Raw genomic sequence first — 14,556 nt, forward strand, 5'->3', positions numbered from 1 at the left:
ACCTGTCTCACTTTTCTCACCCTCTCCCTTTTCTTCACCCCTCTGATCTCCTGTCCCTCCTTGATTTTGAGCACTTCGATCTCTGATCTCCTCCTCCTCCCGCTTCGTCATCATCAGTCCCATCACTATCTCCATCATCCTGCCCATTTCCATCATTATGTGCATCACCATCTCCATCAGAATCTCCCTCTTCTTCTTCCTCATCCTCTCCTTGAGTTAAATAATCATCCTCCATAAACTCCTCTGAACTATCTTCAATATCAGACTGACTATAATAACCCCTAACATAACTCCTTTTGTCCAACACAGTTGCAGAATTTTCAATGTGCTCAATGAAAACAGTTATGAAGTTGTTATAATTTATTAAATCAAATAACTCATTGATAGACAAATCATCCTTCTTCAATTCTTTCCTACCCTTTGCTAAGCTAAGACCTTTCCTCCTAAATAGTATTTCCCCCCCTCCCCCCACTATTGTACCCAAGATCATGTTTCACAACCTCTACAATAGTGTAATAGCTAATCAGACTAACCCCTTCTTTAATGTAAATACCCACACCATCCTATTCTACCATCTTATTTTTCTTTGTTATAAAAGTTCCCCCATGCTAAACTTTTAAATTCACAGTCTTAGCAAGTTGCAATGTAGGAACACTGAGTCATGCTCTTTTGGTCCTCATCCTGTGTAATTAACATAAATCACTAATTAATTAACTACTCGCATTAACCTAAGCATAATTAACCATCAACATTATATTAATTTAAGGCAAATTCGTTCGAAAAGTTAATTGGGCAAAATACCAAATTCAACAGACATTGGAACAATAATACCAAAAAATAAGCATTTTGATTAGTTTAATTAATCAATTTTATTTACTGTGCTTGCGTATTACTCCCTCCGTATTTATTTAAAAGATACACTTGGCTGGGCACGGGTATTAAGAAAAAGAATTGAATGAAATAAAGTAATAAAACAAGTGGGGTTGATCAGTAGATATTTTAATAAGAAAAACAAGTGGGGACCATGTCATTTTAGGGAGTGGAGGGTGGGAGTGGGGTGTAGATATATTATTTAATTAGATGGTGGGGTTGATAAGTTACTAAAAATGGCAAGTGTATCTCTTAAATAAATACGGACGGAAAAGGCAAGTGTATCCCTTAAATAAATACAGAGGGAGTAGTTTAATGGAAAAATTTCTTGTTGACTGTGTGAGCATTTCTAGGGTTCACCAAAAATTCTGTATTTATGCTATGTAAAGGGGACAACATATACGCTTAAAGATTTGGAATTACATGAAAGATTCCCCCAATTTGTAAGAAATACCAGATTGATTCTCTCCTTTTGGAGGTACAAAGGACAACACTTTACCCTTCTTTTTCAACCCCTCTTTGCTAGTTTTTGGACCACATGCAAGGACGATGATGACTCAACAATTAGAATCAATGGCAGCAGCAATGAAGATGAAAGTGATAAATAGTGTGGTTGAGGTTTTAATGTTGACTGGAAATGATGGTTGAGGATTCAATGTGGAGCAGAGAATGCAGAAGAGTAATTGTGAAGAAGAAAGGGCGCTGGACTTTGAATGTAGTTTGTTGTTTAAAGCGTGTGCACACGCGTTTATTTCCCTCCCAAAGTGTGCCAACAAACGGAATGAACGGCCGATAAATTGAAAAATTGGTAGGAATGTGGCAGTAAAGTCCCATTTTTAATACACTTTTTTAATTCAAGGTACTATTTGACAAAATTATAAAGTTAGGGTACTTATTCAAAAGTGAGACAAAAACAAGATACTTTTTGACAATTTTACCTAACAAAAATAAACAAAGTTAAAAAAGCCAACCTATACCCAAACCAAATTTCCTACTTTCCGGTCCACAATTTCTTCTTTCCTCATTACAATAAAGAACATGGTCAAATAGTTGGCTTTTATTATAAAAAAAAAAAACAATATTGGGCCAAAGTTCACATGCCAAATGGAGTTAATTAAGTCATGGGAGCCCTAGAATCCCCGGAAGCAAAGGTGGAAGAGTTTGAAGATGAAACAAGTAAAGAGGGTGGCAATTTGTAGTTGAAATAATACTTACAAGTATATTTTCTAGATTTTGTTGATGAGATAATAATAAAAATTGGACACTTGTCTTTTTATTAGGCCTTCCCACGTACTCACTATGTAGTATGTACTTGAAATTTTTGAGATACACCAACCTAAATAATCTTCAATTCAACTGTTTTCATCATCTCCCAATTTAATTCACTAGCCACCTCCTCCGATCCCTCTTCCTACCCCCATAAAGATGGTACGTTGTTACAATAATATGGGTAATTTATTTGCGGTAATGCATGGAGGACGAATACGGGATACAATTTTGTGTTTATATTCTCCCCTTAATTTCAAAGTTGTTAAAACATAGCCTTCGCAAATAACACATGTGAATTTCTCACATTGTTAAAGGATGAGAAATAGAAAAGCCTTCAGTTTGACTTTAACATCTTTCGTTTTATAGCTGATCCATACATGATCCACCACAAGTTGAGACTCTTCATTACCTTTAAGATTTAATTACTTAATAAGGTTAAGGGGATACTCTTCTTATTTCCATATTATTATAAGGTAGAACCTCCTACAGTCTTGTAAAGTTGACTCTCTCTCCTTATAACGGATATGGCTCAGGCGCATATTTAACCATATCACTCCGACCGCTTCCTACGAATAGAAAATTAAATAGTTCACGGGATCGACTATTTATATTTATATTGAAGGATAGATATAGCTAGCTAGCTTAGATATGTCATATGTTCTCGAGCCAAACTATAACATTCTCCACTAGGAACAAAATGCTCGCCTTGGAAGATGTACGTGTATTTTAATAGGTCAAATTGTCAAGTAGCTAATTAACTACTACACGAAAACTATGATTACTCATACTCCCTCCGTTTTTTTTTGTTTTTTTTTTACGTTTGGTATTTTTCACTCGTTTTAATGATTAATTAATTTTTATCGAGATTCTCAATTTTTTTATTTAAATAAGATAAATTACGTTTATTTATACTGTTTTTACTTTTATCAAAAATCTGATATTGGGAAATGAGAAAAATTTAATGTCCCAATGAAAAAGTGTGAAATATTAAATAACCTAATAAATTTAATTGGTTAAAATAATAATTTAACACAAATTTTGATAGAATATTAAGTCATTTATGTGATAATATAAAAGAAAATGTAAAGAACATTTTAAAATACCCAAAAAGAAAAACGTAAAAAACAAAAAGAGACGGAGGGAGTAATATGTAAATTGTAAAGTGAAGCTTGGCTAATTAAATAGCCAAAATAGGTTTTGCAAAATCCATAACTCAGCAAGAAGCCACGAATAGGCCATTTGTAATTCTATATTCACGTACTACATATATTACTCTCATTGTCTAAACCCATTGTAATAAAAGCGTATAAACGGCCAATAAAAGATGCGTCTTTTTATCTGATTCCACTTAAGTAAACTAATATAAATTTATCAAAATTTATAACTCGTATTCTTTATCAGCATTTTGTGAACCAGAAGTAGACCCAATTTCAAAATTTAGAGGTGAGTCACCAAGAATTCCAGCAGAAGTATTATCTTGAACAGATCCCGCAAATCTCTGAGAATTATGGAACTTATTTCCTTGAGAACCTTGACTCTTGCTTCCTTTATACCACTCCGGATAGCCAACAATTTTGAAGCAGACACCCTTAGTATGACCTTTCATCTTGCAGTGATCACAAAACCTATCAATTTTCAGCTTCTTAAAAGAATCTCTATAGTCTCTCCGTTGACCAGGAGAACTAGATAAAACTCTATTAGGCTGATGATTGTGAACAGACAATAGTGCACTCATTTCTGAAGAATGAGAAACCAGATTTAGAGCACCTTGCTTCTCAATTTGTTGAAGTAAATGATAGGCTCTATTAACAGATGGTAAGGGGTCCATACTCAGCAAATTGATTTTAGCTTGATCATAGTCCTTATTAAGACCAGTAATCAATTGAATTAATTTTTTCAGTTGATCTGCCTCTAGATTTTTTTTCAACAATCCACAACTACAGCTTAACATAGCACCACAAGTACAATCTGCAAATGGCTCTAGAATTTGCAATTTATCCCAGACTTGCTTGAGTTTTCCATAGTACACAGCAATCGAATCATCATTTTGTTCAATTGACATTAACTTCTTATGAATTTCATATAACTGTGGAGCATTAGAGTGGCCATACCTCTCCTGCATCTCAAGCCAAAGATCTCGAGCCGAATGATTGAAGATGAAGCTCTCAGCAATGCTCTTCTCCATAGAACAGAGGATCCAACCAGTGACCATATAGTCGTTCCTGACCCATTTTTGAAGATCCGAAGAATCAGCAGAAGGACGCAGCAAAGATCCATCAACGAAGCCAAGTTTATTCTTCGCTCCAAGTGCGAGACAAACACCCCGACTCCAATTGAGGTAATTATCCCCATTGAAGATAATTTGACCAAGCTGAGAGTTAGAATTATCAGAAGAAGATAAGAAATACGGATCATTGTAATTGATCGCAGAATTGAATTGTTGAGTAGAAGAAGAAGAAGGAGTTTCAGTAGAGATTTCAGGCATTTTAAAACCTAAAATTCGATTGGGAATAAAACGGAAATTTGGGGATTTTTTTTCTTGCGAAATTGCAAGATCAGATGAATTAAATTGCGGAAATTATAGATGAATTAGAACGCTGATTGCTCTGATACCATATAAAATCATCAAATCATGATGATTCTTTGATGTGAATAACGAACTGAAGAACAGTTCTGGGTAAGGAGAGAGAGAGAGATAGGTTTAGAGAGGGATAAACTTGAAATCTATTTCTGTTAGAATGTTTTTGTTTGTTACGAAGACTCCCTTGTAATCAGTTACAAAATATTAAATATAAATACATATGGATATCTCCCAATATCCCCCCCCCCCCCTCAAGCTGGACATGGGGGTTGACACACAAGGCCAAGCTTGGAACAAAAGAAATTATGGTGATCAGCACCAAGAGGCTTGGTGAAGATATCTGCTATCTGCAAGGCAGATCGAACATGAAGGATATTGATAAAACCTGAAACCACGTAATCCCTTACAAAGTGGCAGTCGATCTTCAAGTGCTTTGTACGTTCCTGAAAAACCTGATTTTCAGCAATATATTTTGCAGCAATATTGTCACAAAATAAATCAATAGGTTGAGGGATCTGAACATGTAAATCTGCAAGCAAACCCTCTAACCAAATGAGTTCACTAGTAGTGTAACTCATGCTCCTGTACTCTGCCTCACAGGTACTCTTGGATGTGGTCTTTTGTTTCTTAGTCTTCCAAGAAATCAAGGAATCACCAAGGAAAACTGCATATCCAGTTAAGGATTTTGCAGAAAAAGGGCAAGATCCCCAGTCGGCATCACAATATGCTTTCAAAACAAGATCAGTAGAGGCCGAATAGAAAATACCTAAGTTGATTGTGCCTCTCAAGTACTTCAGAACATGAAGAGCAGCAGATAAATGTGTCTGAGCAGGGGCTTGCAAAAATTGACTCAATTGTTGTACGGCAAAAGAAATATCAGGTCTAGTCATATTAAGATAAAGAAGTTTTCCAATCAACCTCCTGTAAACCTCAGGATCAGCCAAAAGTGGACCATCACCAGTGCTGAGTTTCAAGTTTCGAGGCAATGGGAAAGGAGCAGGTTTACAATCCTCCATCCCGGTGTCTCGAAGAAGGTCCAAAATGTATTTTCGCTGATTAAGAAGAATATCAGATTCATTTCGCGAAACTTCAATTCCAAGAAAATATTTCAAGGAACCAAGGTCTTTGATGGTAAAAGTAGTGTGCAAAGAATCCTTTAAAGCTTGAATTTCAGCCTTGTTATTACCGGTCACTAGTAAGTCATCCACATAGGCAACCACGGCTGTGAAACTGCCTTCTGCATCAGTTTTAATAAAAAGAGAATAATCTTGCGTAGACTGAATATAACCAGTAGAAATAAGATGCTTGCTTAATTCCAAGTTCCACTGTCTAGCAGCCTGTCTCAAACCATAAAGAGAGCGAATTAGCTTGCATACCTGCCCTGGTTTGGCCTTTGTATAGCCTTGAGGAGGATGCATGTAAATTTCTTCGTCAAGATAACCATGCAAGAAGGCATTGTTGATATCAAGTTGATGAAGATCCCAACCTTTTGCAGCAGCGAGAGCAATAAGAACTTTCACTGTGGTGAACTTTGCTACGGGACTGAAAGTATGTTTAAAGTCCTTGCCCTTGATTTGTTTGTCCCCTCTTGCAACAACTCTTGCCTTACACCTTTCAAGATCACCACTAGAGTGAAACTTTGCCTTATAAACCCATTTACTACCAATTGCAGTTTTGCCTTCTGGTAGATTGGTTAATTCCCATGTTCCATTCTTCACTAAAGCTTCTAATTCATTTTCCATAGCATCAACCCATTGAGTATCTTGGCTAGCTTGATTATAAGAGCTAGGTTCATGAACAGAAAGAACATTTGCCAAACTGGCTTTGTATTCGTCATCAAGATAGGAAAGATCTGTCTCCATAAGAACGCTCAAAGCCAAAGCAGAGAAAGAAGTAAAAGATGTAGAACTCTTAGGAGGTTGATGTGTTTTCGAAAGGATATAATCATCAAACCTTTTGGGAAGTTGCGTAGTTCTAGTAGATTTTCTTTGTACTGGCACAGAGGAATCAGAAATAGGAATGGAAGAAACATGAGGAAAAGAGATATGAGGAGTAGTAGAAGAAGGAGAGGAAGAAGTAGAGGATGAACCAGATTGTAGTGGAGAACCTGAACTAGGCGGATGTTCTGTGTTTGGAGAAGAAGGGTGTTGAATAGGGAAAGGAGGAATATGGATAAGAGAATCATCAGAGTGCTCATTTTCAGGAGAAAGAGCGGGATTGACCAAAGGGAAAGAATGCTCCGGTTCAGAAACATCTTGAGTCTGTTGAAAAGGAAAAATATGTTCCTTGAACACAACATCCCTACTCAATATGATTTGGTGAGAAACTAGATCGTAGAGCTTATATCCCTTTTGAGCATAAGGATAACCGAGGAAAATGCACTTTCTAGCCCTAGGTGCTAGTTTGTCATGAGATTTAACAGCTGCATAGCAAAGACAACCAACAACCCTCAAATTCTCATAATTCGGAGACTTCTTCATCAAAATCTCGTAGGGAGTTTTCCAAGACAAAACAGAACTTGGCATTAAATTAATCAGATAAGTAGATGTAAGGAGGCAGTCACCCCAAAATCTCACAGGAAGATTAGCATATAAACGAAGAGCCCTGGCGGTTTCAAGAAGGTGACGGTGTTTCCTTTCAACCCTTCCATTTTGTTGAGGAACACCAACTAAACTCCTCTGGTGAATAATACCATTGGAAGAAAATAGAGCCCCGCAAAACTCTTGAACTATCTCCGTACCATTGTCACTCCTAATGACCTTAATCTTACACTGAAATTGAGTCTCAACATAGGCAAGAAAAGCAGAAATAATTTGGGGAACCTGAGTCTTATTATGAACCAAATGAGTCCAAGTAGTTCTAGAGTGATCATCGAGAATATCCATATGTATTTATATTTAATATTTTGTAACTGATTACAAGGGAGTCTTCGTAACAAACAAAAACATTCTAACAGAAATAGATTTCAAGTTTATCCCTCTCTAAACCCCTCTCTCTCTCCTTACCCAGAACTGTTCTTCAGTTCGTTATTCACATCAAAGAATCATCATGATTTGATGATTTTATAGAACTTAGTAATTCTTTTCTAAATTTATTAATTTCAAAAAAGTAGAATTAATGAGTAAAAATTCCGAAATGACTCGACCTGAAACCAACCATACCATTGTTCGAGTCTTTGACATGTTAAAACGTGAGGAAGTGAGCGATGGAAAAAAGTGTAGCAAGCGTACGGTAAATGCACGGCATAATACGTGGACCGATGAATGCGGAGAAATCGGGTGGGCCCTGTAGTCATGTTGGACTATCTCAAGCCCAGCCGACTTTTTATCAAGAATCGCAGGCAAATAACCATTAACCATCCCTTTATTTTTATTCTTTTTTCCTCATTTTTGGCGGGTAAATTTGTAGTTAAGTGGCACTCAACTAAACCTCTAACTTTACTCACGAATAAAGCAACGATAAGAATTTTATTTTTTTATCCTTTGGAAATATTTGCAACTTTTGCTTATTATTCTTTTTTCCAACGACAGCGTTTGAAGATATTTCATGCAAATAACTAAATATTACCTTGAAGTTGCATAAAATTTGAAAAAATCAACATAAAGTTGACCATATATTCTAAGATTAGATAAGGTTCTTTGATATCATAGCATATTGAATTCATTTTAACACGTGGACTATTAAGTATTTTGTATTCCATAAAATATGAAGTTGTTGTGTTTGTTATAATTTTTTTTATTATCAATGATGTCTTGGCCAACCTAGTAGTCAGACTGATTGATTGTTTGTGAACAACATATGGCATGTTTAAATTCCTTATCGACATTTGTACTTTTACAGCCTTATACGTTTGGCTTACTTGCAAAAAAAAAAAAAAGAAAAAAAAACCTAAGTCTAACTCTTAAGGATTATATACGGAATTACGAAAGCCAAGGTGAAGTGACGTAAATGGAAAAAATTTCAACAATACACAGTTACAAACTATCATTATCCAAAAAAATAGGTTGTAAAGGTCTATGTTTTTACCGGAATTTTTAGAATTGTACGACAACTAGTTAATATTGACTAATTAAAGCATTATTTTTTACCATACACGGCAATATGACACTAACCCCACTATATAATTATCGGAAGAAAAATAACTACTATGTCGGGTCGAATCTTTTATTTTCATTGATTAGGGTTAGAATGTTTCTTATTTGTCACACTATATGTCTATGTTCTAGATTTGTGATGTGGAAATGCAATTTCAGAACATAGCTTTATATGGACGAAGTGAAGTACATATTCACTTTTTAGAATGTTTTGAAAAGGATTAGAAATTTGTCTATATTATGAAAACGTTATTGGAGATGCCGAGATGTGTTAGCGTGTCATTAATTGATCGATCCATCCCTAAATCACCAACTTAACTCTTTTGCTAAACAAGCTACCTATAGTCCAAATAGGTAGGGATCAAGAGAAAGTTTACAATCATGTGATGATATCTTGGTCTAGTGGTTAATACTGAGGGTCTGTGTATATTAGGTCTCAGGTTCAAATCCCCTCACCCTCATTTGTAATTTATATTGCCCTTATGGCTCATACGCACTAAAAAAAAGCTTTATACTAAAACATACACCAGAAATGACACATGTCATTTCCTAGTGTAAAATTTTCCCGCCTAAAATATTTTCCTAAAATATATATCTTATTTTATTTATTTTTATTTTCTTCCTTTTGATAAACTATCTATGTATGGGAAAAAATATTAGTTTATAAATTATGGCAATAGTAGATACCACGTAATAATAATTTTGCAAAATACTTTTTTATAATATTTGTACATTAATAATGGAAAATATATTCACTCGATATGTCTGTCAAATTAGCATATTACACATATATAATATGCATATTAGATCAATAAATTTAAATGTGTATGTTTTAAAAAATTTAATCATATGCAGACATGCAACAGTTTGGAGATATTTAGTTAAGTATTTTATAAAAGAAAAAATGATCATAATCCGTGCGTGCACGAGATCTAATATAGTAATTTATAAGACAGACTTTGACTTCGTAAGGATGTCTCATTTGCTAAACGGGCTAACAGACGTATTTTAGGCACTCGCAAGCTTGTGCATTCTATTCACATGATTTTCACTTATTTTTCCTGAACTTACCTGAACTAAACTTATTTGAACTTAACTGAACTTATTAGAACTTATCAAAACTTATTTTAGTTATAAATTATATTTGGAAAAATCCTTATTTTTTCCTGAACTTATCTTATATGAACTTAATTAAACGTAACTAAACTTACTTTTCCTGATATAAGTGGGAATAAAGTGAAAAGAACATAGCCTTAAACTAACTGTCAATATTCCTTAGTTGTTATCGATCGGCATTCATTGATGGTCCTTAAGTCTCCACAACATTTCCTGTTCTTTTAGAAATGTGATAGAGACTAGTGTATGGGGATCATAATAACAATATGGAGCATTAGCTACGTAGTACGAATGTAAGAGTATATATCTATGTGTATGTAGTTGTGACGCTTTATAAAATGACGTGTTAATAACCAAGAGGCCAAAAATCAAATTGAACGTAGATATCACTGCCAAATTTCAGTATCACGATCACTTTTGCAAATTAAGAGAGAATTAATTAACCAACTTTTTAATTTGAATGAGCCATAAGGATATTACATACACTGATACACATTATAAATCGGAGAAGGGAAAATTTGAATTTGTGGCCAATCATGACCGACCATTGCTCTTGTTGTACTGTATTTTCTCTTCACTGGATGAGACTCGGACTTATTTGAATTCATTGGATCTAATTAAATATGATACTCTTATAGAAACTTATTGGGCATAATTGAAACTTGCCAGACCTGGTCGCAAGAGAGAAAACTTGTTGAATGTGGTTGAAACTTATTAGACTTTACCAACTTAATTGGATCTGATTAGAATTTTTTGGGAATTTTTTTTTTATATTTTTTTTTTCAGGTGGAAAGAGTGTCCTAACACGTGATTGGAAAACTAACATATTGCGTTCTTTCTTGAGTTTGACCTAGTTATTGCAACTTTTTACTGAAAGGGGATTCTAAGATGAGGGCAAATAGGTAGCTAGGGAAGTGGACACTAAGAGTCAAATAACGATTGCCATTCATGGCACAACTTGTAAGTGAAGAAAAGCTTATTCACATTCATATCACCCTCTCTTTTGGTAAGGCCCCTTTTCGTTTTATTTGGTACTAAACTTCCAAACCAATTATCTTCGTACAATCTATTCCAATTTCATATCTACCCTTTGTTTTTTGTAAAAGGCCAACAGAATCCTTAAAAGAAATTTTGCCATCAAACTTAAGATGGAACGTTCAAGATCAACCATATTACTAACTCTATAGATTCCTTTGTTGCGTAAGAATTGCACCATACCACTATTACTAATTTACTATACCATGTATGATGTACTCTTAATGTTTCCAAAAGTTACCGTACGCGCGTTTAACAACAATTGCATACGAGTGTATAATTTAAATAAATGATTGAGCATCTAATATTGTAACTGATGATGTAGAATTGTAGATTTTATTTTATTGAAAGACACTCTGGACCTTATAATGAAAGATAGGGGATATTGGCTGAGGGGGGCCACGGAGAACATTAAGAGTCGTTCACAGAGTTATTATAGAAGTTTAGTCTCTCTTTTAAAAAAAATTAATCAGTGTTGTAACGATTTATAATACATTAGAATGAAAATATTCAAAGTTAACCAACACATTTGTAATTTAGCCCGTGTAACTCATAGGCATGCATTTAGACAAGATTAAAATTTCAAATTAAACCAAAGCATAATGGATTTGGACCATATTAGATTTTAAATAACTAGAACACCCATTAGCATATAAAAGACGACGTTGGAGTACTTGTCTATAAGATTACATGAATTTTGTTCAAAGAAAGGTCTCTACAAGCTAAATTTACAAATGATATTCTAGTATAAATACCAATTAGTGTACTCCGTAATTGGTTAAAATCTCAAGGAGCAATACCCAAGATATGAAATCAAATCCCGTTTAAATCGATCACCCTGATAAAGTGGTACACTCCCTTGAGTTATAAGGATTAGTAGTGTAGAGTAAATCTGTAATAAGTAAAACCCTAACGACTGAGGCCCCATAAAACAACCATAACTTGCAAGTCAATTTTAATAAATGCTTTTAAAAACCAACTCAATTGGGAAACAGACAATCACAACTGAGTACGAGGGAGCTGTGTGATTGATAAAACCACCCATAATTTGCGCATCCTCCCATCCCTAAAATTAAATAAAAAGTCAAATAATTACCAAAAAGCAAAGAAAATCTTCTAACACTAATTACACAATTGAGTGACCAACCCGCATTAATTACGGAAGATAATCAACTCCCTTTTTTTTCCCTTTATAAATACTCTGCCACTCCTCTGTTCCCACAACCTCAACACAAACTACTTTCCCACTACTCGATCCCTCTCTAAGGCTCTAACTAACTTCCTTTCTATACCAATGGCCTCCATTATCATCCCTCTCATTTTCTCTCTTTGTTCGTTTTTCTCTATCATCCATGCTAGGAGGCCTGGTGTTTACTCCGGTGGCGGTTGGCAGAGCGCTCATGCTACTTTCTACGGTGGCTCCGATGCCTCTGGAACCATGGGTAAAAACAAATGTTCTATGTCCCGCCTTCTAGTAGTCTGTATGTTCTTTTACCATTTGGTTTTGGAAAGTCGGGACATTTCAAAACCGAACATACTGACTACTAGAATTAACCATAACTTAAATTTAATACTGTGATGAGTTATTTCTCGATTTCTTTAACATAAACTACTGCGATTAATATAACAGAGAGTACTTTTGTAATATTTAATTTTTTATTTTTGGAATTGTAGGGGGTGCTTGTGGGTACGGAAACTTATACAGCCAAGGGTACGGGGTGAACACGGCCGCACTGAGTACAGCCCTATTCAACAGTGGTCAGAGTTGTGGGGCTTGCTTTGAGCTTAAGTGTGCTGATGACCCGCGGTGGTGCCACCCAGGAAGCCCTTCCATCCTTATCACTGCCACCAATTTCTGCCCGCCAAATTACGCCTTGGCTAGTGATAATGGCGGTTGGTGTAACCCTCCTCGCCCGCATTTCGACCTCGCTATGCCTATGTTTCTTAAGATTGCTGAGTATCGTGCTGGCATTGTCCCTGTTGCATTCCGCAGGTAACATACCTTTGTCTCTTCTCTGTTTTTGCTCTGTTTTGAAACTGAAAAACACTGTCGTTTTGTCAGTCTATGTGACAGTTGGGAAAGTTGCGTCCGTTATAAACAACCCTTTTGTTATTTTGATTGGTAATTTTTAATACTCTTATAAATTATAATGGTGGTTGCTACTTTTTCTCTATTTTCATTACAAACTTTTTTGTTTTTACAAATGGTTAAGAATGAAATTCTTTTTGTTTTAAAAATATATTCAACAATAAAAGTTTATTCTTGTCCCTGGGTTGGAAGTAAAATGAAAGACTTTGCTTGACATTTGCTCTAATGATAAAGGATAATTTGAAGTATATATTCCAGGTGCCTAATGATAAGAGATAAATGATTCTTTTCAGATATGTATTTTATGCATAATAGGGTTATTTTAGTTAATTGATATGAAAATAGTTAATTGCTTTAGTTTTATTTAGTATGGTGAAAATGATTAGTGAATTAAATAGAAAGAGAGTTCATAGGCACCTAGGAAATGAGCCCTATATATCAATATTATTCATTTAAGTGATTACCCAACTTAAATATTATATCCGTCCCTAAAATATTGTCCCACGTATTTTTGTTTACTTTATTATGATTTTGGTGTATTCAATGGTAAGTAAATTTGTAGTTTAGTTAAATTAATATTATTCTGTTTATTTTACTGCAGGGTGCCATGCAGAAAGAGGGGTGGTATTAGATTCACAGTGAACGGCTTCCGTTACTTCAACTTGGTGTTGATCTCCAACGTTGCCGGTGCTGGTGATCTAGTGAGGGCTAGTGTCAAAGGATCACGTACTGGATGGATGAGTATGAGCCGTAACTGGGGTCAAAATTGGCAATCCAACTCCGTTCTTGTTGGTCAAGCACTTTCTTTTCGTGTCACAGCTAGTGACCGTAGAACTACCACCTCTTGGAATATTGCTCCCTCTAATTGGCAATTTGGTCAAACTTTCATTGGCAAGAACTTCAGGGTCTAGAAAATTGCTTAAATGTACCCCTTTTGCTGTCTTTTGTTTTGTTACTTTGGTGCTTATTTTTCTTCCCATGGTTTGAGGGAAATGGGAGGAAAACTTGGGGGTGTTTTTTTTTTTTTTTTTTTAATCTTTTTATAGTCAAGTGTTTTGACTCCATAGGATTATTATAGTGTGTTTGAAAAGAAAGAATTCGAAAATTTGAAAAAATGGTAGAAAGTCGAAGCGGCTTAGAAAAATGTTCTTCTAGCCCGCGGCTTTGATTATACTAGGTTGTGTAATATTTGACCCATATATATGAATACAAAAATTTCATTTTAGGTAATTGGAGTGGTTGCCTTCCTTGATCATATGCTTGATTTGCGTTCTAGGTCAAAAAGGTAACAATATGGTGGTCTAGTACTCTAGTAGGGTTAGTGGATAATGGAAAAATAGAGTGGACCAATGATCCAATACAATACCTAATTAAGACCTTTTTTTTTATTTACTCCATCAACTTTTACATCGGAAAGTCTCTATTCTGTGAAGGTGCTTCTATTGTATAAGCGACAAGAAGGCAGGGGAAGTGCACGAAAACTATCCCTCCAAGCTCAAAAT

General features: G+C 35.1%; 1 protein-coding gene across 1 annotated transcript; it reads left to right on the forward strand.

The window, feature by feature from the left end:
- The first annotated feature begins 11,968 nt into the window (after positions 1 to 11,968).
- LOC110794816 (expansin-A4) lies at positions 11,969 to 14,284 on the forward strand. The gene is made up of 3 exons (XM_021999778.2): positions 11,969 to 12,407; positions 12,640 to 12,958; positions 13,656 to 14,284. The coding sequence occupies exons 1-3, from the start codon at positions 12,260 to 12,262 to the stop codon at positions 13,963 to 13,965; spliced, it is 777 nt and encodes a 258-aa protein (XP_021855470.1). The 5' UTR covers positions 11,969 to 12,259; the 3' UTR covers positions 13,966 to 14,284.
- The last annotated feature ends 272 nt before the right edge of the window (positions 14,285 to 14,556 follow it).

Source organism: Spinacia oleracea, chromosome 1, assembly GCF_020520425.1.
Source record: "Spinacia oleracea cultivar Varoflay chromosome 1, BTI_SOV_V1, whole genome shotgun sequence".
NCBI classification, from domain to species: domain Eukaryota; kingdom Viridiplantae; phylum Streptophyta; class Magnoliopsida; order Caryophyllales; family Amaranthaceae; genus Spinacia; species Spinacia oleracea.

Coding starts and splice junctions, on each gene's coding strand:
- LOC110794816 (XM_021999778.2), top strand. CDS start 12,260: ATGGCCTCCATTATCATCCCTCTCATTTTCTCTCTTTGTTCGTTTTTC. Junction 12,408..12,639: donor CGATGCCTCTGGAACCATGG/GTAAAAACAAAT, acceptor TTGGAATTGTAG/GGGGTGCTTGTGGGTACGGA. Junction 12,959..13,655: donor GTCCCTGTTGCATTCCGCAG/GTAACATACCTT, acceptor ATTTTACTGCAG/GGTGCCATGCAGAAAGAGGG.